General features: G+C 39.6%; 1 protein-coding gene across 10 annotated transcripts in view; it reads left to right on the plus strand.

Moving 5' to 3' along the window:
• Window positions 1-24,944, plus strand: part of KLF12 (KLF transcription factor 12) — a 437,715-nt gene that overhangs the window by 341,742 nt on the left and 71,029 nt on the right. For all 10 annotated transcript variants that reach the window (XR_013763670.1, XM_079138936.1, XM_079138931.1 and 7 more), the window contains one exon: window positions 23,429-23,491. Coding sequence is in view for 9 of the 10 variants with exons in the window: in XM_079138936.1 (XP_078995062.1) it covers window positions 23,429-23,491 (63 nt within the window). In the remaining variant the exon portion in view is untranslated. The remainder of the gene's footprint in view (window positions 1-23,428; window positions 23,492-24,944) is intronic.

Below are 24,944 nucleotides of genomic sequence, written 5' to 3' on the forward strand. Positions count from 1 at the left end.
TGATTAAAACTATTTGTAGGAAAACAGTTGTGCAAACCTTCTATTTACAGGATGCAATATATGAAACCGGAGTGTTATTAAGAGCAGCTATCCTCTTAACTCATCACAGGAAAATGAAAAATCTTCCTCAGTAATTTCAAGTTTCATTAATGATCCAAAGTGTTACCATTTGAAGAAAATACAATCTTAATAGCTCTTCAGAAATAGCAATACTATCTTGAAATGTACACCCAATACGGCTTTTTCTTTAAACTCTGTAGTTTGCTGACACTAACATGCTTAATGTGGACTGCACAGGCATGAAGACTGAGGAGTTTTCACTAGAGGAGGACTTTATTTGTATTATACGTAGAACACATGGGTGCAAGTTTCATATTTTACAAGAAAATTAAATGTAGAAGATTCCCATTTGTCTTATCTAGTTACCTAATTTAGAATTTAATATATAATTGACATGTTCAGAAACCAAATTACAAAATGAGATAAAAGCAATTTAATGGGAGAAGCAAAAATCTGTTTTCAAAAAAATTAGTAAGCAGGCTGGGATTGTGGCTCAGTGGTAGAGCACTCACCTAGCATTCGTGAGGTTTGATCCTCAGCACCACATAAATTTTTTTTAAAAAGGCATTATGTCCAACTACAAATAGCAAAATTGTTTTTTAAATCAGCAGGGACGGGGGTATGAGAGACAATGGAATGAGACAGACATCATTACCCTATATACATGTATGATTACATGAATGGTGTGATTCTACATCATGTACAACCATAGAAACAAAATTTGTACCCCATTTGTGTACAGTGAATCAAAACGCAGTCTGTAAAAATAAAATAAATTAAAAATATTTTTTTAATTATTCGATACAAGAGCACAAAGATGTTTTCTCTGTGCCCAGGCCCATCCTCCACAGATCTGCCCTTAGCATCACTGTACCACCTAGTATTACTGAACTGAGAGGTCCAAAAACACATCTGCCTACCCATGCATGTGAAACGTGAGGACATGTGTTGTTTTCTATAAGCCATCATTTTGTCTCTTCATTGATCTACTGAATAACAAAAATAGAGAAAGGAATAAAAAGACCCTCAAAGGAAGGATACATTTGGGTTGAGCTAGAGCAGATACCTCAGATTTCTTGCTGTACTTTCTAGATCAGTGGTTTTGCAACCCAAGACACAAAATCAGTTTAGTTATGCATAAGACCAAAAGAAATAAAATTGCCTGCGTGTACCAGATTTTCTATAGTGATAACTTATTTGGGAAAATATAAAAGCCAATAGAGAAATAGCAATCTGCAGTTTTGCATATTAGCAGTAAGTGAAATCAGGAAAGAACCAAAGAAGAGTAAATTATTGAACAAGGAGATGTAAGAAAACTCTGAGATATATAGAAGTAATTACTTTTATTTTAAATAAAATATCTATGGATTAGTATCAGGAGGACTAACATGTCCATTGCCATGTGCCTTTGAGATTGTTTTCCCCAGGTTTCTCTCGTTCATTTTTTTCTGCCTTTTTCCTGATTTTCTTTTAGATTTAAAATTGTTTGGTATTTCTACCTTCTAAAAACTAGAAATCTTAAATTTATCAAAGAAATCTCGATGCCTTTTAAAATAAAATGCTCTGTGATGGGCTCACATTTTCAGCTAGAAACATTTTCCACGACCCATTTCATTGAGTGGCCTCCAGTAACACTCTGGTGTCTTAGAGAACAGAAGTGCCCTGTGTGCATACTGTGGGGCCACATGTTTGGGTTTAAGTCCCAGACCTGCCATGTACCAGCTCTGGGATCTTGGCAAGTTATCTGATTTCTCTAAGCTGTAATTTCTTTGCTTGTTTTTTATCTTTGTGCAAAGAACATACATTGTACCATGGTCAAGTAGATGAAGTGATACAATACTTTTGTAAAATACTTTGCAGAGAACATGGCAAATGTAAGTGCTCAACAAATGTGCAATTGAAAAAAATTAATGTCATCAAATCAGTAATTGGATAAAGTATCTATTGAGCACCACCTTTGTAAAGAGCTTTGTATTTTAACCTGCAGGAGTATGACTTGGGTGTGCACATTAGATTTAAGTATAAATCTGTTTCTGTTGCTAAATATAATGGCTTTGAATAAGGTATTTAGTTTCTTGGAACTTGTTTCATCATTCATAAAGTGGGTTGTTTTCAATGTCATGTGGTTGGTGGTTTCAGTAATAAGGAAGGAAGAATGCCTACCACAGTACCTGGAAAATAACTGTAGTTGTTATGGACACTGAGATTCAGATTTTGTTTTGTTTTGTTTTTAGGATTGAACCAGCTTTTTATTTTTGATTTTGAAGCAGTCTCACTAAGTCACTGAGGCTAGCCTCAAACTTGTGATCCTCCTGCCTCAGCCTCCCAGGTCGCTGAGATTACAGGCATGTGCCACTACATTGGGCTGAAATTTAGGTTCTTCAAAAATGAAAATTATAAAGTCTGTGAATATATATAGGAAGAAATGGTCAGGAACACAAAACCATAAATGAAAATATATACTCTGACAGTATAATATATACCATCTGTTTAAAGAAAGTGAATGAGAGACCAGCAAACCACATGTTCCTGAGGTAGTCAAGGATGACTTGGGGGTGGGGATGGGGAAGTTCTGTCCTTTGAAAAACAGCTAGCATTTGTGTGTCAGAGACCAGCATCTCCCTCTATGAAGTGGTATGAGCTAAATTTGTAGAAAATAACAGTGCAGGGCTACAGGGAAAGATTCTTATGGAGATGTGGTATGAGATAGCACTCATGAGTTAGGGCCAGAATATGAGGGTCTTTAATATCATTCCCAGAGTCCAATGAGGAAAGTCGTTTAGGGTGGTGTTTTCAGGTTCTTAGTTGCTGATCATAAAATCGTTTTATTGACTTTATGGGACAATGGAGAAGTTTTAACAGTAGTTATATGACTCTGAAGTCTGGTAACTTGAAAAGTACTCATTTTACTAATAGAAATCTAATAGAAATAAGGGTGGAGAATTGGTAATAGACGAAAGATAAATTTGGCATTATGCTGGGTGTGTATTGATAGCAGCTTGTCCGAGCCAACATATCAGGTAAGAAGTTGGAAACACATAATTAGTTTGGATTTGAGCAAGGTTTGAATTGGAGATAAGTAGGGGAAAGACTAGCATGATGTACCTCAGATCCCATGGAGACCAGGGGGAAAGGAGGCAAAGGAGGATCCGGGCAGGGAGATGGTGGGTATCCGCCAGAGAGGCAGGGGAAGTGCCACTTTCAGTGCTGGAGTGCGGGGAATGAGGAATCGACAAAGCTAGTTACAGAGGTAAGTTTATGTTGAATTAAAGTCCGTACTAGAGTAGAAGGTTAGAAGCCAGATCACAAGAGGTTAAAAACGGGAGTGCTGCCTAAGTATTGGAGTCAGGCATAGACCACCCATTGTAGAAGTTCAGCTCTGAAAAAAGCAACAGAGTCATGACCTGTTTTTTTTCTTCTTTTTATGTAAAAGGAGACCTAGTCTGTATATTTCTGAGGGCAAGGGAAAGAAATTTAATAAACAGAAGTGATTTCAATCAGGCTTTTCCTCTCAGAAATAAAAATGTTGATAGTTTAGAAACTATTGAAGCTGGGTGTAGTGGCATACTACCATAATCCCAGTGACTCTGGAGGCTGAGGCAGGAGGATTCACAAGTTTGAGGTCAGCCTGACAGTTTAGTAGACTATGCCTCAAAAATAAAATTAAAATGGCTAGGGAAGTATTTCAGTAGTAGAGCACACCTGAATTCAATACAATTCAGTACTAAAAAGTTAAAAAAAAAAAAAAAAAAAAAAAGGAAGAAGGAGGGGGAGGGAAAGGAAGGAAAAGAAGAGGAGGGAGGAAGGTAGGTAGGAAGGAAGGAATTTAAAACATGACCCAAGCCAGGTGTGGTAGCACATGCTTGTAATCTCAGTGATTTGGGAGTCTGAGGCAAGAGGATCACAAGTTCAAAGCCAGCCTCAGTAATTTAACGAGCCCCTAAGCAATTTAGCAAGGCCCTCCCTGTCTCAAGATTATAAAAAAAAAAAAAAAAGGTCGGGGACATAGCTCAGCAGCAGAGCACTTGCCTAACTTGTGTGAGGCCCTGAGTTCAATCCCAAATACTGAGAAATTTATGAATTAATTCATTCTGCCACAGAGATTCTAAGCAAATTGAGCACTGTTCTGTGGGCTTGTAACATTGGAGGTGGTTTGGAATTAGCAAACACACACATAGAGAAATTTAATATGGCATCCAATTATAAGGAGTATCTGTTAAACCTGGGTCTAGTTTATAAAGCAAAGCATGTTAAAGTTTATGAAGACACTAAGATGACTAAGATGTTATAAGATTAGAAAGAACAGAATGTCATCATTTGAATTGAATATTATTGAAATAATTTCCAAAGTGCATACTTGTGGGTTAATTCATGGCCAAGTTAGAAAGGCAGGGTATTCACAGACCATCATGAGGCTAGGCTACACTGGTATTCCACAGTAATTCACATTAGGAAAAAAAAAATCGACTTTTAATCCCTTCAATGCTTGTAATGGTCATGCTATTGCTGGAAAAAAAAAAAAAAAAAAAAAGAAAGGAAAAAAGCCATAATTTATTCTGTCAATGAGTTGCCTAGCATGGTGTGAATATTTCAAATGGGAGCAGGTCTGTGTCTAATATAATGCTGCCTATGCAAGGAGAAGGGGATTTCAAGGCCTTTGCTCTTTGACACTCCTCTGCATGCAGGGTACAGTAAATCAGTCCAGCTGACTGGCCTGTTTTGCCCTGTCAAACTTGGTGATGTTCTTATAAACACAAGTCATGATTAGGAAACAGGTTGACAAATCAGAGCTTCAGAAAGAAGCACAGTAAACTTTTCTTGACTCCCAAGCCAGCCACTCATTTGATGTACAATCAACATCAAATTTAAAAATTTCCAGACTCAAGACTGAAGTTACTTTATAACCACTGGATCATACTTCCTAATCAGCAGATCGTTTATATAGTCAGTTTAACATTAAATTTCCACACTGCTGGTTATTCTGCGCTGCAGTGTACTACAACTATGGTGATTTAAGTTCATTTTGCTCTTTAACAGCATGTTGTAATACTCTGTTTACTTTTTATTCTAAAATTGAGCATTTAAACATTGCTTTATGATGAATTTCCCTGTTATGTACAACTTGAGACCTAGCTGTTTTGAAATTGTCTTTATTGATGTTTCTTAGTATTTATCCTGTCAATAGAAATAGGATCTTCTTGCTAGTTATTACTTATTTCTCCAGGAAAGGGTACAGGGACATGAGGCATCCAGAAGCAGACATCACCATTGCAGTTTGGGGACTCTAGTAGGTAAGAAAATCATCGGGCTGAGATTCGTCTAGCTAACACCATGCTCCAAGCATTATTCTCAATGAGAGGCTATAATTTCCCCCTCTTAAGGAAAACTGCCGGGCTTGGTGGCACATGCTTGTGATCCCAGCTACTTGGGAGGCTGCAGCAGGAAGACCACAAGTTTGAGGCCAGCCTCTGCAATTTAGCAAGCCCTGTCTCAAAATAAAATCAAAGGGGCTGGTGATATAACTCAGTGGTAGAGTGCTTTCCTAGTATGCATGAGGCCCTGGGTTCAATCCCTACTACGACCCCCACCCCGCAAAAAAAAAAAAAAAATCTTTCTCATAGACCATATAACCAGTAAGGGATAGAACTTGGATTTGAACTCAGACTGGTTCTAGTCTACACTGTTAATGGTGATGTACTATCTAGTCCTGCCATGAAATTCCACTGGTGTTTTAACTTTCTATCCTGGACCAGCCTTCAGGTTAGGGACAATATTTTATATATTTATGTGTCACTCACTAATGTCTAGCATTGGGTCTGGGAAACAACAGAAGGTAAGAAAATGTTTCAATTCATTAATTACTATTTTTTGAATAAGTTGTTATTTTATTGATTGTATAATTAGTTGATTTCTTTCTTGAATTCCCAGGACAAGAAGGCTAGATTCAAAACATCAGTTGGTTCTGTTTTAATTTTGCCATGTCTTCTTTTTTTTTCCCTTAACTATGGTATGCATAATTTACTATTTGGTAATATGCAGGTTTTATGCCTTTGGGGTTGTGGTGTTGTTTATTACATCTATAGAATTTTTAGTCTCTTCGATTCTAGGTTGATTTTTCTTATTTCTGTGCTATCTCAGGGACTCTGTGGAGTCTCTTGCTTCCTTTTTTTCAAATCAAACGTAAAGCTAAATAATAATGAATTTGTGGGTAATTTCTAGACCTCGCCTATTTTGCATAACATCTGTATTTAATCAGAGACTACAAATTTAAGCAAAGTGAGCTAATCATATTTTGTAAATTCAGTTTGTCTTGATTATTTAAAAGAGAGTATCAGAACTGGTAGATTTAAATATGGGTTATTTCTATTTTATGGTTATTCATCCATATACATTCTAGAATGACAATGATTGAGGGAGAATAGTTCCAACCAAAAAAATTACAGAAATTTTAATAGATGGTTTAATTTACAGACCTTGAAAATTTTAATCTCAATTGTTGATAATGGTATTAAATGAATATTTCTCAGATTTGGCCACACCACATATGATAAATGAGAATTATGAAAACCCAATATGCAGTAGTTTGAACAATAAATTGTGTGGTCATTTTTCCAAACAACAAGCAGTTCTCACTTCCTTTACACAAGTGGGGTGTTCATTTCTGATAAACAGTTTGCACAGGTGTAGGGCTCTGATTCTCAAGGTTGCTCCCACTTCAGATGGCTGCATTAGCCAGCTTTTCATCCCTGTGACCAAAATCCCTGAGAACAACCGAGAGGAGGAAAAGTGCATTTTGGGCTCATGGTTTGAGAGGTTCAGTCCATGGTTGACTGACCTATTGATCTGGGCCTGAGATGAGATGGAACATCATGGTCACGGGACATGGTGAAAGTTGCACAGCTCATGGCAGCCAAGAAACAGAGAGGAGTTGGGGACAAAATATAATCTCCAAAGTCATGTACCCAGGAAAGTAAATTCTCCAGCTATACCCCACCTGCACCCAGTTACCACCCATAAACCATTCAAATTATTAACCCACTCAATGGATTACCCCACTGAATAGATTCTAGTTCTTATAATCTAATCATTTCATCTCTGAATATTCCTGCATTCTATGTAAGCTTTTGGGAGAATACCTCCTATCCAAATGATAACAATGCCAGGAACAAATGGAATCCCCAACCTACCCCCACTTTTTGCCTGGCTAGCTACAAATTGGGGTTTCACCTAATTCCCACTGAAGCTCAATAAGTAGCTAGAATAAGTCACAGAAGATAGGAAAGTGCTTTACTTATGGGGACTGGTTTATCATAAAGGATATGGCTCAGAAGCGACTAGGTAGAAGAGGTGCAGAGGAGTGGGCCCCAGGCACAGATCCTGAGCTGCTGGCCTTTCCTGGAAACTTCTAGCACATCAATGTATTCAGCAACTTGGTAGCTCTCCAAACCCTGACATTTAAGTTTTATTGAGGTTTCATTACATAGACATGATTGATTAAATCATGGGCTGCTGGTGATGGAACTAGCTCTCCAGCCTTTCTCCCCTTCCCAGAAATTGGAAGGTAGAAATGAAAGTTTAAACTTTCTGGTCACCAGCTTCCATCTGGAACCTATGTAGGGGCTCCAGTAAGTGACACCTTTTTAGTATAAATTAAAGTGTGATCAAGGGGGGGGCCTTAGGAATAACAAAAAACATTTCAATCACTTAGGAAATTCTAAGAGTAGTTAGGAGCTTTGAACCAGGATCAGAGCAAAGACCAAATATTTTTTATTATATCACATATATGTAGACTAATAAATATAAAATGAGCAATTTTTTGATGTACAAAGTAGATGGTCATTCAAAGAGCCTAGACTACTGTATGACATATTTCCCATTGTAAGCAATATCACTATTTGATAAACATGAAACTAGACGTCACTCTCCATTTTGTTATACACTTTACCATTCTAGCTTATGCCCACAGTTAACATTTTCAAAAGTAGAGTTGCAGCTTTACTCATAAAATAAAGAAGGGTGTTGTGTAAGAGTGTGGCATAGGAGTGTTTCAGCCTGTACTTGAGTTTCAACACTGGTGTGTGGCCCTAGCATACAACCTCTCTAAGTTTACTTTTCTCATTCACAAAGTGGAAATGATGGTACCTACAGGCTGGTGGATAAATGAGACCATCTAGTAAAACTTAGTATAGTGTGAAGTTGACAGCAAGCTCCTACTTTTAAGAAAATGCTTTTGTGCATGCAACTGCTGAGTGTCATGGAACGCTGTCATGGCCACTCGGCTCCTCTAGGATTTGTCACTCAGTTTTTCTCTTCGAAGCATTTTCAAGCCTTCCTTTTCATTTGGCTACTTTCATCTAATATAAGAAGAAGAAGTGTTTTCCCAAAAATGGAGAGAGGAAAAATGATCTAGATATTAGTCTTCATTTCCGGTCATTTTTTGCATACCACTCACGAGTGAATCCTGAGGTGATATTCTATTTTATGATAATCCTCTGAAGCAAAACCTTTCAGTAGCCTTCCATTTGATAGAGAGAAAAATCCCAAACCATCTCTTGCCAGTCATCAAAAATATTCATCCCTCTGGGCTGCACCCTCGAAGGAGCCCCTCCTTCCTGCTCAGGTGCTCTCATGCTGTGCTCCCTGCCCCCACCACCCCACCTCCCCATCCTCCTCTCTCTTCCCCCTTCTTATTTTTTGCTCATAATTCTCTCCTCACCTGCATACTGGCTACCTCTCCATACCTAAGCAACAATCATTATCTTATGATACCCAACCTAATTAAATCTTACCTCTTCACCTTACAAGAATTTTTGTCTCCTCTGGCCTTTCATTAATCAGTGTTTCCATTTTTTCTGTATTATTTGACTGTCCAATGCCTTGAAAGAACTAGTTGTAGAACCACACATTCTTAATTTTATATTATTGTTTGTGTGACCTTTCTGGTGCTATTGTATACTCACCTGATTGGACTGTTGTCTTTTTTAAGGTCAAGGCCTATATCCTACATTACCTTAATATGACCTAAATTGATTGGCAGGTGCAGTGAACGTAATGGTGCTTAATACATTTCAATCAATTTATTCCTGTGGTTTTTAAAAAAATCACAGTGGTGATGTGGTGCTTCATAATAAGTAAATAGAACAATGATGTGTTGGCCTATATCAAAAATAAAGTAAGCCAATGTGCTTTATCCTAGCTATTTTTTTCATATCATAAGAGCGAGTATCTGTTTCTGCAGGATAAATCCTCTTTCCTCTTTGACCTGTGCTGCATGAAGCAGTATAAACAGCATACTGGTGGCTAGAAGTGGGGCAGAAGAGGAAACAGTGAATTTTAATGAAATTCATAGAAACGATGTGGCTCATATAAATGATGGGAGTCCTGGTGCGTTTTGGAAGCGCTTATGTGGTGGGTACATTGCTGTTTATCCAGTGCTGTTTATCATTGGTGGTCTGGCCCGTGATACTTCACATACTACTTGCTGGTTTCCAAAAACACCTTGAGTCCAGTGGTACTGACTAATGTGTTTAATGGCCCTTAGTTTCAAACACCAAGTTCTGAAATAAAGTGTCTATTTAAGCTGGTGGTTCAGGTCCTGACAGCTTTGGCAGTGAGAGTACTGCCCATAGCCATCCATGGATCAGACTGCTCTGTGGGTCTGCACTGGCCCATCTCATGACCATCATTCCCTTTGATTAGTGTCCACTTAAATCAGGATTTATGTACATGTACATCCATGCACATGCACACACTCATGAATACACACATCCCTTCTCTTAAACACATTATTTAAAATCACTAAAGATACTGCGTACATTTAGTTACCAGATTGGGGTTTTTCTAGCATTGGAGATTTTATTGGAAGTGAAACATAAGCTACATTTTTCTTTAGTACTGGTTAATCACGTTTAAGAGTGTAGTTTATGCCACTTTCATATACCCGTGAACCAAACGATATAAAATTTTATCCTACACAAAGGAAAAATGGTGCCAGAATGTCTTCTTGAAAGAATGCTGAATTGTAATAGGCCTAATTTGGGATGACAAAAACATAAGTTATATACTTTAATTTTATCTCTTTTATAATCTTAAATAAGACATCTCCAAACTAATACAGCCAAACAAAGCTAAGGCATTTGAAGTTACTCCTCAATGACTTACTGCTCTTTGTCAGTAGAGCTCATCAAATACAAGGTGGTACAAGTGACACTAATAGAATAACAACCCATCAGAATATCTACCAGTTCATGAGCCCTCTCCAACACTAATGACTACAGCAAAGTATTTTGGTTCACTTAATAAAAGACTGGAATCTTAATGCCCCATATACTGCACATTGAAAAATAGCATATCAGACTTTATACACATGCAAAGTGAAGTGGAAAATTGAAGCAATTATCAAGGTATCTCAGGTCATAGCAGGAATTTGGAATCTCTGTTGCCTGGATAAATGTCATTTCCACAATATAGGTTGTATTGCTCTGCAGACAATCTAAATTCCCCCACAAAGCTCACCATAGCATTATTTTTATTAACTCTTTAAAATATCCTCATTTTTATTTTACTCCATTCTTTCTACCATTTTTCAACATGCCTTTTATTAGTAATTCTGTACCCAACACACATAAAAATCATGAAAGTGAAAATAGTAGAACTGATGAGTTTATTTACTTAAAAAAGAGAGAATATATATATTCTCATATATATACACATACACACACACAAACACACATACTATATATTTGCAAACATGTATAGAATGAATATTATTGATATTAACTATTTAAAAGATTGAAAAAAGATATATCCCTAAATAAAATTATGAAGAAATACTTCCTAGAAGATTTACATTGCTTCTTTTCTTATTCCCAACACACATGGCTGTGAAAAATGTTTCATTTTGGAATAGCTTTAGAGTATAAAAGTTAACAAAAAATACTGAGAGTTCACATTTACCCTTCTTTCAGTCTTCCTAAAGTTAATATCTTACATACTCATAATTATCCAAAGAAAAAAGTTATCATTGGCTCATCAGTTGGCTAAACCATAGGCCTCGTTCTCACTTCAGCAGGGTTTCCACAGTGCCTGTTAGTTTCTCAGAGGTGAAGAAGTCCTTGATTCATCTGCCTTGGCCTTGTGGCTCAGGATGATTCCCAGCTGGTGATGAGTATGGGCTGATGAAGGTCCAAGGAGCCCATCTCTTATAGGGCCAGAGCTCTTCTTTGGCCACATCACTTTTCACTCACCTTCTCTTCCACTGTATACTCTTTTTCACACATAGCATATCTACATATATGTTTGTGTATGTATAGAATCAGGCATATATGTGTGTATACATACACATACATACAGGTTTATTTTGCATGGAAAAAATCTTCAGAAAACTATAAAGCCTACCATTATGACTTCTCATCTGTTTATATTTGTGGAGCAGTATTTAATATGTGCCACTGGTACCAGATATGGAGCCTGATATTGGGTGTGTAGTATGAGCTAAGGAGAAATAGTTCCTTGTTTTGTTTTATCCAGTAATCACATCTATAAATATTAGTAATTAATTTGTTATGAAGAACAAATTCAGGGAATAATGAGAACCTGTAATTTGGAGACAAGATCTGGTTTGGTGAGTTGGGGACAGCAAAGGGACACTTGAACTCAGGAGCTAAAGAGTGAATGGGAGTTGATGTAGTGAGGAGTTCATGTTCACCTTACACTGCAAAATCCACTTAGTCCATCTTCAAGAATTCCGTACTCTTAACAGTTATAGCACTGCCCTAAATTGCAAATCCAATACCCAACAAGAACAACTGAGAAATAGGAAGACTTATTTTGGTTTAGTCCATTGTCAGTCAGTTCATTGCTCTGGGCCTCAGGTGAGGCAGAACAGCAAGGTCAAAGGGCATGGCTCAGGGGAGCTGCTCCATTCCTGGAAACCAGGGAGCAGAGCAGGCTTGGGGCCTCAGGAAACATAAACCTTTCCAGTGCATACCCCCAGCAAGCCGCCTTCTCCAGCCATGCCCCACGTGCCTATTATTACCACCCTGACAGTGCATTCAAACTAGGATGAGCTGATTAGGTCATAACTCTCATAATCCAGACGAATATTACATGGCTGCCCTCTGGTCCTATTTGTAAGAGCCCTCATTTCCCTCTGAGACATCATGAGCATAGTCCACATTCCTGTCAGCATTCTGATCTTCTGAACTCCCACCAGAATCACCCATTACACCTTATTACAACATTCTAAAACTTTTCCAGACTACATTTCTAAACTTTTCCAAAGTCCTCCCTAAAAGACTTCTGAACCTCATAGGTTGTTCACAGCAATGATCCCTCTCTGCACCAATTTTTGTGTTAGTCCACTATTCATCGACCAAAATACCTAACAAGAACAACTTAGAAGAGAAAAAGTGTATATTTTGTCTCATGGTTCCTGAGGTTTAGTCCATGGTTGGCTGAATCCATTGCTGTGGGCCTAAAGTGAGGCAGAACAGCATGGCCAAAGGCCTTGGTGAAGGGAAGATGATCTATTCATGGCAGCCAGGTGGGGAAGTGGCCATAGGGCAGATAGGCCTTCCAGGGCACACCCCCAGTGACCCACCTCCTCCAGCGATGCCACACCTGCCTATAGTTACCCCTTAGTTAGTCCATTCAAACTAGGATGGACTCATTAGTTTATAGTTCTTATAATCTAATCATTTTATCTCGATCTTTCTTCATTGGGGGATACCTCATATCCAAACCATAACAAATGCCAGCTTCTCATCAATAAGTGGGGATCTACATATTCTAGTAGAAATAGTGGTTTAAAGTCATTGAAGATGTCTTCAAACCCAGGGTCCTGGCCCTGGTCTATTAGCACTCTCACTCAGTTCTCCCTCCTTGAGACTCAAGGCTCGCCTACGATTTATATGCCAAGGATGCTCAAATCTCCAAATCTTTACTCAGTTCTTTGCTGAACCCAGATAGTTAGAAACTTTTTTTTTTTTTTTTTTAAATCCAGAAGGACAATCCTCCTGTATCGTCTATGTCAGTTTCTCTGATCACCCACTTTGGAACCTTGGGTGTTATGTCGAAATTGTCACCTTAATTCTGCCTCGCCACCCCACACCTTACTTATACTTAGAACTGCTCCCAGATAACTCTGCATGTGTCTTTGTCCAGGATTTTATTGAAAGTCTTTACAGAGCAATAGCCAGTCTCCAGACACAGCTGAGACCTAGCTATGCCAGAGTATGGCCAGCTATCTGGCTCCCCACCCTTCTGTTCTGAGGTAGGGGTGGTAGGCAGGATCTTGTGTTTTTATTTTTTATTTTTATTTATCCTAATTAGTTATACATGACAGGAGAATGCATTTCAATTCTTTTCGCACAAATGGAGCACAACTATTCATTTCTCTGGTTGTATATGATGTTGAGTCCATGCCATTCATGCGATCATGAGTACTTAGGTTAATGATGTCAATCTCATTCCACCATCTTTCCCAACCCCTACCTCCTTCCCTGCCCTCCCTTCACTCCCCTCTGTCCAATCCAGAGTTCCTCTATTAACCACTCACCCTCATTATGGATCAGCATCCACATATCAGAGAAAACATTTGGACTTTAGTTTTGGGAGATTGGCTTATTTCACTTAGCATGATACTCTCCAGCTCCATCTATTTACCTGCAAATGTCATAATTTTATTCTCCTTTAAGGCTGAATAATATTCCATTGTGTATATGTACCACATTTTCTTTATCTATTGAAGGGTGTCTAGGTTGGCGCCAAGGCTAAGCTATTGTGAATTGAGCTGCTATAACCATTGATGTAACTGCATCACTGTAGTATGCTGATTGTAAGTCTTTTGGGTATAGACTCAAGAGTGGAATAACTGGGTCAAATGGTGGTTCCATTTGAAGTTTTCTAAGAAATCTTCATACTGCTTTCCATAGTGGTTGCACTAATTTGCAGTGCCACCAGCAATGTATGAATGTACCTTCTTCCCCACATCCTCGACAACACCTATTGTTCTTTGTATTCTTGATCAGTGCCATTCTGACTGGAGTCAGATAATATTTTAGACTAGTTTTGATTTGCTTTTCTCTGATTACTAGAGACTTTGAACATTTTTTCATATATTTATTCATCATTTGTGTATCTTTTCTGTGATGTGTCTGCTCAGGTCCTTAGCCCATTTATTGATTAGGTTATTTTGTTTGTCTTTTTTGGTGTTAAGTTTTTAGAGCTCTTTATATATTCTGGAGATTAGTGCTCTATCTGATGTGCTTGTGGTAAAGATTTTCTCCCACTCTTGAGGCTTTCTCTTCACATTCTTGATTGTTTCCTTTGCTGAGAAGAAGGTTTTTAGTTTGAATTCATCCCATTTGTTGATTCTTGATTTTATTTCTCGCACTTTGAGTCTTGTTGAAGAAGTCAGGTCCCAAGCTGACATGATGAAGATCGGGGCCTGCTTTTTCTTCTATTAGGCGCAGAGAGGCTCTCCTCTTGAGTTCCACAGTGCTCACACCGTCAGGCAGGGCCTCCCAGAGCCTGTCTTAGCACTTGAGTGCAAAGATCAGCAACACGATCTTCATGGTGGTGCCCAGCATACCCTTTCTGAGCAGCACGTGACATGTGGCAGTGTCCCCACTGTGAGTCATCAGACATCCGCAAACTTCATGGGCTTAACCCTCTGGCCTCGGATTTTCCCAGTCACCATGACCTCCCAGCCCTTGACCCCACCCACCATGATGAACACATCATAGCAGGCCCTGTGAATGACAAGCCCTCCTAGGAGTCTATATGCAGAGACCCTACAGATAAGCCTTACTTTATTGTGCATCTATCCTGCTCTCACTCTCCCCGAACCCACCCCTCAACCACTCCCACTGCTGCCATCTGAGACTGGTGCCCAGCACTACAATAGCTCTCCCGTTCCGTCCTGTGTCATGCATTCAGGCCACCCCCTTGCACTGCTGCCAAGATGATTTTTCTAGTATATAAATCTGATTGTACTGGATCTAATCATAAAATCCTTTGGTAGTTGTCCTTTAATTCTCTTTAACTTAACCACTTAGCACAATACATAAGACCCATAATCCCCTGGCCCTCCAGGCCTGCCAAACCCATTACTCTACATATCTAAACTAATTTGTAGTTTTGTTATCATCTGTGTTTCCTCTCTTGAGTGCCTTTCCATGTCTCTGAAAGGAATTCCCTTCTCCTTTTCTCCATCTGAGAAATCTGTCCTTTACATGATTTCATTTATCATCTTAGGAAACTTTTGTGTCTGCTCCAAAGCTTAATTTTAATAACCCTCTGGGCATTTATCTGCTCCCATGGCCATTCAGCCATGATGATGGCTAATGGCTTGCCTAAGCTCATGTGGCAGGGTGGCTTCCTGAAGTTAGGCACCATCTTCAGTGCAGTATCTCCTTCCCTAACACAGTAGCAGCACATAGGAGCCAAGGACATACTGCATACGTACCCTCACCACTCAGCCACCCATAGAGTCATGACTCCCAGTTTTCTATTGGAAGCCCTGTGGCTTATCTGAATCAGTCTTAGTGCCCTGAGAATAATAATCCCAAAACGAAGGGCTCAGAAGCAAGGTTTCTCTGTGACCTTCTCCCAACCTCTTGCCTGCACCCTTTCTTCCCCAAGGCAGGCCACATAGACCAGACTTTCTCTTCCCTAAGGCAGGTCACAGAAACCAGAACCTCTTTCCCCCACAAAGCCAGCCATAAAACCCGAAAGCATTACTCTAACTTTCCTTCACCTTTCTGGGTAAGAGTTGGCCATAAGGAAATTCTCTGACTTACCTATTTGATGGTCAGTGGTCAGACCCAATTCCAGAAAGACCCTGCTCCATACCCAAAGGAAGGAGTGCTGTACAGAGACCAAGAGGAACCTGAACGGATAGGCCTTGCTGGGTTGGCCTCTCCACAGTCCATTACCATTAGATCAAACCTTTCTGCCCTATCATGCTTCTGTACAACTGTCCATGCTTCATCAGACCTAAGTGTAAAATGAATAGTCCACCCAGAGGCTGCTTCTGAAGTCTCTGTGTCATGTAATGCTGTGACAAATAAGCATGTTATACTTTTTCCTTGCTAACTTTTCGTTATGGGGTGACGGCTTGATCTATGATGGTGGGGGAGGAAAAGGATCACTCCCTGTTCTGCCCCTATGCCAGACTCAGGTTGCTCGACCCCATCCTTTCCCTGAAAAAAACGTCTTCCTTCCCCTCTCTTTTCTGTCTTTATTTTATTTATTTATTTATTTTGGAGGTGGTACCAGGACTGAACTTAAGGGTATGAGACCACTGAGCCACATCCTCAGCCCTATTTTGTATTTTATTTAGAGACAGGATCTCACTGAGTTGCTTAGCACCTCACTTTTGCTGAGCCTGGCTTTGAGCTAAAGATCCTCCTGCCTCAGCCTCCTGAGCTGCCGGATTTACAGGTGTGCATCACCACGCCCAGCTGTCTCCTCTCTCTTTAAAAGGGCAGCATCTCTCACTCAGTTGCTCAGTTCAAAACCCTGGAATAATACTAAAGCCCGTTTGGGCTCTCATGCCCCATGTTGAACATACTGAGAAAGTTCAGAATACACTTGTATTTCACAGACCAATAAAGTTTTTCATATAGGATATTATTTTTCCAGGAAGATTGGATATTTTATATCAGGATTATTGCAAATTATTATACACAAATATTTTCTATTTGTAAGCGAGCCTTTTCTGTTATGTAATAAAAGAATTAGTCCACGTTGTCACTTATAAATTGTGCAAATTATTCAACATAATCACACTTTAGCAATTTGGCTTACTACATTGGTCGAAGAAAAGATTAGAAATAATTTCATATATTAAATATCAGAACTTTCCCATGCAGAAACATATAAAAGGTAATTTTAAAATAATTCTGGTATTGCTTTCTTCTTCCACACAGTTGTATTGAATACAAATTCTCATGAGCATTTAGGACAGTTCAGATGTTATTTTAATAAAGATCCACTACACCTCACCAGATGAAAAGAGCAGTGTCACTTCACTGTTTAAATTAGGTGGGCCCGCTTTATTCTCAGTTTTGTATTAAGCCGCAATTAGATGACCATTACAAGTACCATATGTTAGGGATTGCGGGTAGTGTTGAGGGGTAGAAAACTTACTTGCCAAGCCAGTGTGGGGCGCTGGGTTCCATATCCAGCAAAACTCATTTACACACACAACTTTTTCCCCTATTTGCATTTAACATTCTGTCTTATGAAAAGGTACTGGTGTTGCTGTAAAACAGTGGACTGATTGAAACACCATACAGAATCAATATTGCTCTCATTTTTTTTTTTCACTGTTTACTATAAGTTATTCTAATGCTGAGGAACTTAAAGAGAGGGGTTAGGGCAAATGGTGTTCAAAATTCAGCATTTTGAAGAGAACAGCATTTATTTGTGCTTTATAGCTAAGAAAGGAAGTATTCTAAAAAGAGAGAGTATTTGATACAGTTTTATCAGTTAATCCCAACCCCATCCCCTCCCACTTCCTGGGGCAGTGACACTAGATGTCCTCCCTCCTGGATAGCTGGATAGCTGATGCTCAACTCTAAAAAGCCTCCCCAGCCTCCATGTCTAGGTCAACTTGCTCTTAGTTCCCGTACCAGGGGACCCTCAGCGTGCATTATGTGAGATTACATTTGTTCATGTCCTTGGTTTGTTTTGTCTGTCTCCCCAACTCAAAGTATGCCTCAAGAGGACAAGGTGGCTTTTCCGTTTTTTCTCACCGTTATCTCCATTACCTGGCACAAAGTAGGCTCTCATCCTTACACAGTGGGGAGGTTGTAAGGGGAGCCATATGGAAGACAGTTTCAGGGTGTTAATGTGGGAGAGAAGAGGTCACAGGTCATCAGAAAGTGACCCCTAGGTCACATCAGCGATTGGAGATGAAGGATGAGTGGGGGGAAGTCTAAGCAAAGGAGGAGGAGGAAGAGGAAAGCCAGAAGAACAGCAGTGCCCTGGAGTCCCGGAAGCTGTCCTGGGATGGGTGATCAGTTGTGTCAGTAAAGTTGAAGACTGAGAATTAACTGAGATTTGAAAACACGGAAGCAGTGAGGAACATGGGAAGAGTGGTTTCCTCAGAAGGCTGTGGACACAGACTGGACTGGGTTGGATTCTCAAGAAAATAACAAGTGAGGAAGTGTGGATATAGCGAGAATTAATTTCTACAATTGTACATTTAAATAACAATGCTAATATAACAAAGGGCTTTCATAAACAATTAAAGGGAGAACAAAGCATGTTACTGTTACATGCTGTGCTTAATACAATCATGAATCACTTAACAGGGACACATTCTGAAAAACCTGTCATTAGGCAATTTTGTTGTGTATCATGAGTGTGCTTATGCAGACCTAGATCGTATAGCCTCCTGTGCTATATGGTAAGTATGGTCTGATCTTAGGGGTAGCACCTTATATATTCATTCTGTTGTTAGACAGTATATTGTAACATAGCACATGGCTGTATTTAGTCCTATGCCAATTTTAGTTGAAGAAAACTGTTCCTGCCACCTTACATCTACTTACATGATAGAATGTTCAATTGGGCTTAAATAAACACTAATCTCTCATTAAAGCCCCTGGTGCTAATTCGTGTTATCATACCCTTTGGGCTAGGGTGGGGAGTATCGAGGTGTCTGTCAGCCTGGATGGCATGCTGGAGGAGAACACATCTGGCACACATGTATTCAAGTTCCAGCTTTGATCTTCAGTAACTTTGTAACCCTGGAAGGTGGCCTAACTCTTCCAGCCTGCTTTTCTTAAAAATAAAATGCAGATAATAATGATTTAATGAATAAATTAAGATAAAGTGTTTAATGTGTTTCACATGATACCAGGCATATAATAAGGGCTCAGTAAATAGGTATGAATTTGTACTGCTGTCATCACTGTCCCTTGATGGGTCATACCTGAAGCACTGTGCAATTCAGTAAACAGAATCTAGGTCTTCTCATAAAGAACAAAAAAATGAGATGCCAGAAAATAAGCCATATTTTATAAACCTTATTAGTTCATCTTGTTCTGTATGTGTTCATTTCTCCTTGTCGTTTCCTCTCCAGTTGTATAAGCATAGGGTACCTTGTAATCTCAGTCACCTGGAACAAGCTGGATATTCCAGTTCCATCTTCCCATCCCTCTCAATTCCATCGGTACTGTTGATGGTGAGCGCTCGCATGCATCTCCTGCTTCCTGGGTGCTAAACGTGGTTCTAAACTTTGCTTATCTAACAACTCATCTAAATCTCACAGTCCTGGGAAGTGGGCATCATTGCAGTCATGCATTCCTTAATATCAGGACTACGTGCAGAGAAATGTATCCTTAGATCAGATCATCACTGTAGGACCCTCAGAGAGCTTACTTAACCACCTTTACCTAGTGCTACAGGTTAATCACTGACATGGTTTCTGATGCAATTAGGACTTGGTAAACATGAGATGTCTGGAGATGCTGCCACTGGAACACACATATGCTTTACAGTAAACTTTTTTTTTTTTAAATAAGTAAGAGTACACTCTAAAATAATGATAAAAATCTAGTACAGTTGGTTGTGCAAGCCTGTAATCCCAGTGGACTCAGGAGGCTGAGGAAGGAGGATCAAAAGTTTGAGGCCAGCCTCAGCAACTTTAGACCCTAAGCAACTTTAAAAGACTCTATCTCAAAAAAAAAAAGGACTGGAGATGTGTCTCAGTGGTTAAACACCCCTAAGTTCAATCTCTGGTGCCCCCCCCCTAAAAAGTATAGTGCAGTAGATATATAAACCAGTAATATAGTCATTTATTACCATTATCAAATATTATATACTATACCTGAGTATGTGAGCTCTGCTTTTGTACCCCTGGCAGCCCGATAGGTTCATTTGCACCAGTATCACCACAAACATATGAGTCGTGCATTATGCTGTGACATCATGATGGCTGTGATGTCACTGGACAGTAGGACTTTTTAAGCTCCATTGTGATCTTTTACACACAGCCATCATTGACTGAAGCCTTGTTATGTGGCACCTGACTGTATTGCCTCGTTTTGTAGAGAGGAGGCAACTGAGGCCCGGACAGGTTCAGAAGTAACACTGTTGGTCCAGGTGGAGCCAGGATCAGTCCCAGGCAGGCTCCTACACAGTTTGTGCTCTAACCACTTCATCCTAGCTCTACCTGGAGTGACAAGCTTAGGTTTAAGTTGCCACGGGCTTGAGAATCAGGTGTTTTTGTGCTTGTACTCCAAGAGAAAGCCATTTTTATATTTTGGCATGTAAAAAGTTTTAGACACTTAGCAAGAGAGTGATTAAGCCCTGTGTTTGGTGAAATTGTAAACATGCTCTGCACTGCGGATGAGTAAGTGTATGTTAATGGAACAATTGATATCCCTGCCCTTAATGGCATGACTTGTCTTCCATGTAATGCAAATCAAATGTAAGCATTTCCATCTGAAGTGAACGATCAGTACAGCACTTTGTATGATCCAGTGTGTCACACAACAACCAAGATCTCCCTTTTCTTCAGCCTTTCTTTACATATCCAGTGGTCAGTCCTAAGGCCTGAAACCCTTAGTTACAGAACAAAGTGGCTTTAGCAGTAAAGGAGCCTGTGTGAGGCTAAGAGAAGAATAATGAACATTCCCTGCAAGCTTCCTGCCTGGATGCAGGTGCAGGAATCAGGAGGTCATGAATAATGCATGACATGCAGATTAGGTGGTGGTTTCTCCTCCTGGGGTTTTGACTTTGCTACCTGCCTGCCTGCTATATGTGGCAAGAAGGCAGACCATAGCAAAAAGTGGCACAGTTTGAAGACTGAGCTTTACAAAACCTTTGCATATCCTTTTTTGAGGAAATACATTAGCTGAAATGCATGCCTTAGGGTCTCCTTTTTTGGATGAAGTAAATTCCAGGTTATCAATGTGCTCCTTTTGAGGAGGAAAATCTTTTTTGATTCATCTTTCTCATTAAGAAACCTTAGAATCATTTGGTCATATGCCCACAATCAGAAATTATTTTCCTAAGCCTTTCCTAAGGAATTCTTGCCCTAAGACTGCTAAGCCAGTGTAAAAATTATCCATTTATGGTATTTGATCTATGATGAATGAAATTTTTCTAAAAGATGCAAATACCTAGAGAAAATTCTAGTTACAGATCAAACATTTTTTCCCCCCGATGTATGCAATAAGCAGCATCAGTAAGAGATTGCTTCGATCTCCAAACTTCAACTGGTAGAATCTACCATGATGAAAAGAAACCATTTCCTTGTGCTTTTAGGGTTAAGGAGGGAATAATAAAAGCAGTAAAAGTTTAAAGGAAAGAGTGAATTAAAGAACTGTAAGTACTTGGGCCTGATTACTTCTTGAAACATTATTAACATTTAGGACTCTGTTACCTCAGGGAGAGTATAGGTAAAGTTCATGAGGGTTTCCAGCATTTTCCCTTAAATCAGGAGGCTTTATCTGGGGAAAATTTGTTTTGATTCAGAGGTCCATTTGGGGGGATTATATTTCAAATAAATAGAAGAGTAGTTTTGCTACCTTTTGTGTAAGTCTTGTGCATTATTATTACATGTTGTGTCTCTGTCTCTCTGTCTGTCTCTTCCTCCTGCCCCCCCCCTCCCCCCAGGCTTGGGGTGCTGGAATATGAGCTGGCTCTCATTTCTAGCTGAGTCTGTCATTTCCGCTAGGCCCCAGTTTGGCAGGATGCCAATACCAACAGGTGATCCTTGTAGCTGCAAAACAGCAGGAAGTGGGCTGTGCTTGAATGAGGCAGCTCACCAGAGGGGCTGTCTGGCCTCCCTCCATCTTTCTGCATAATTAACACCCCCTCCTCCATGCGGAGCAGAAAATCTGTGCTGAGCAGCTCAGCTGCACCAGTCATAGAGAAGCCTGCGAGGAAAAGAATGTTAATAAGGGATGCTGGAAGAAATCAGCCTTCAGAGTGCAAAGTGCAGTCTGGCTGGGGGGTAGGGTTGGTTGAGGGAAAGACTGCCTTTGGCCTTGGGAGGGGCTGGAACTGTGTCGTGTTTTGATAGGACAGTGATTTCCACTTGCTAAGCAGCCAGGAGGAACTTGGGGTTGGGATGGACCTTGATGCTGATGGTTCTAAGTGGACTTTAAGACCAGGTTTAAAATCCCTGTTTGCTTTTCTTTCTTATCTTGTGAATAAAAGCAATGCTTGAAGCGTAAAGAGGGAAGACAGTAGAAGCTAAAAGATCTCACAAATCCTAGGAAAGGTGGGCCAAAGCAGGGCATTGGTGCCTGGGAAGCTGAGAGGGAGAGCATGTTGTTTTGCCAGTTGGGGACTCAGGAAGAGCTGGAGGTTCAGCAGCTGGCTCCCCATGGGAGCTCCTGAGAACTCTGAGCTCCAACCCTGCAGGACCCCAGCCCCAGACACTTGTGGAGCCTTGCATTCTGCATTTCTCCTTACTTGACTGAAGTTTGGAAATTACTTTGCCTTCCTCAGATCCCAGCTGTACACATCATTTCCAAAAGTCCTTTCTTCTACGAACACTTGTCTCATCCTTCCTTCCTCACCCATTCTAACAGTTTCTGCTCGTAGACATTTACATGTTATTTGCTTTCCAGGGTTTCCAATCTAAAAGTCTACTTAAGGAGTGGGCACTTGATTTTTGTCTCCAATTTGTGTGTGTGTGGTGCTGGGGATTGAACCCTGGCCTTGAACATGCTAGTCTAGCCCTCTGCTCCTGAGCCACAGCCCAACCCATTATTGTCTGACTGTGCACCCCTCCTGGAGAGGGCTATTGAGAGATGCCACCAGATTTGTTTGTTTGTTTGTTTTTAGTGCTGAGAATTAAACCCAGAGGCATTTTACCACTGGGCCCTTTTTATTTTGAGATGGGGTCTCATTAAGCTGTTTACAGCCTTGCTAAATTGCTGAGGCTGGCTTTTAACTTTGGATCCTTCTGCCTCAGCCTCCAAAGTCCCTGGGATTACAGGCATGCTCCACTACATCCAGCATGGTACCCACCGAAGTTGACCCACTCTTACACCTGGCCAGGATTGGGTTTTCAATAACTATTTTGGATTGAATGAGTGCTTCGGTTCATTAAAATTTGATGGGTCTGCTTTGGGGAGCTTTCCAGTGAACATTGTAACAAGTCCTTACTATTTGGGATCCAAAAAGAAGGAAAGAAGACCTATAGGTCTTCAGGCTCAGGAATTTATTTGCATCCATTTACTAAGAGCTGAGCAAAATCTAGGGGATATTATATGAAGCAAACCTAAAAGAGATTATTTATAGAAATAGATGCTTTTTTCTTTTTTTTTTTTTTTTTTTCCATTTGCAATCAGGAATGTACATTTTCAGTGAGTGTATTATTTTTATTTGCCCACAGGGTACATCCGTCCCCAGTATCAAGGGTTCGGGGAAATCGAATGAATAACCAGAAGTTTGCTTGGTGAGTATGCAGTCTAGCTTATCTATCTGTTAAGTCTTATGAGGAGTTTTAATAGGGCTGTGTTAAAGTCAAGAAGATAATTCCTGATGTTCTAGAAAATACATTTCTACAAAAACTCTTTGAATGCAGTACTTTTTTCTATAGATATGATGTCATTTCCCAAGATTATCCAATTGTAACCTTTTAAAAGAATGTTTTCTTTAGTGAGATTTAGTCAGAAACCCAGATTTTTCTCAGGTACCAACTTCAGTTTCTCATTAGGATTTTCAAAGCTAGTTATTTAGTCTATTTTATTAATTTTAATGATTACTATTTTGGTGATTCCTGCTCCCCCAGCCTTAGCTTTAAATATCTAGGAATTTTATTTTTTAATTGGAGGAATACCAGGAATTTTTAAAAATTGGCAAGTTAGTTCTTGAATAGACAAAAATGGAATGTACTAAAAGTTATTTTACCACAAAAACGTTGATTTTTGATTCTGTAAAGGAGTAAAGGGTTTCACAAATGTGTCACATAAAAGAAAGTAATAATGTTGGTTCAAAATGTTAGGCTTGTTTACATTACTCCAGCCCACAAAACTAACCTTTCAACATATACTGTATCATAAAAGGAAGAGGAAAGAGACCAAAAAAAGAAAGAATTTAACTGCATAGGATGTTACTTCAAAAATGAATGGAAATTCACAGATCTCCATTTTCCTTCCTTGGATTTTCTTAGAATGACATTTTGATTAGAAACTCTGGCTTTTTTTTTTTTTTTTAAGGTATGAAGATGATTACCAAAGATTGAGCTTCCAAATTAATTTTATTCCTAAATCAGGATTATTTTTAGTCACAAAATAATGACACTTTGAATTTGAATGGTACCTAATCAACTCTCCTCCCTTCCCCCATTAAATCTAATTAACCCTCACAATAGCTTGGTGATGTTAAATATTATGCTTTTCTTTTTCACAGAGGGGGAAATGGAACACAAAGGGAAAGCCATTTGCTTACACACTGCTTAAAAGCAGGGCATCCTTCATGGTCTCTCACAATCCCTAAAGAGTATTGATTGTCCCCTGACAAACCTGGAGAACAGGGAACAATGCTGGTGGTCATGACATGAAAGCGAAGGGAGAAATCCGTCCCTTTTTCACTACATGGAACTTATGTTCCTTCTCAGTGCAAGGTCCACTGTGGTAAAAGAACTTCGTGACATACAGAGTGTAAGACCCTCAAGTGAGCCACGGGAGCCAAAGGATGAGAATTGTCAATCTTGAGATCCAGTTTCTCCAGCTTGCTTCTCAGTGGCCAAATTGAAATTCTACGTAAATAAACGTTCCTCTCTTTTCCTCTCTGGACTAGTAGAGTAATGATAACTTGCTCCTCCATAATTCGTAGCCTATGCTTTGGTTAGTAAGTTTAAAATAGTTTTATCTCCAGAGAAGTAATTCATGAAAAACAAAATGGAC

This window comes from Sciurus vulgaris (assembly GCF_902686455.1).
Source record: "Sciurus vulgaris genome assembly, chromosome: 4".
Classification (NCBI taxonomy): Eukaryota; Metazoa; Chordata; class Mammalia; order Rodentia; family Sciuridae; genus Sciurus; species Sciurus vulgaris.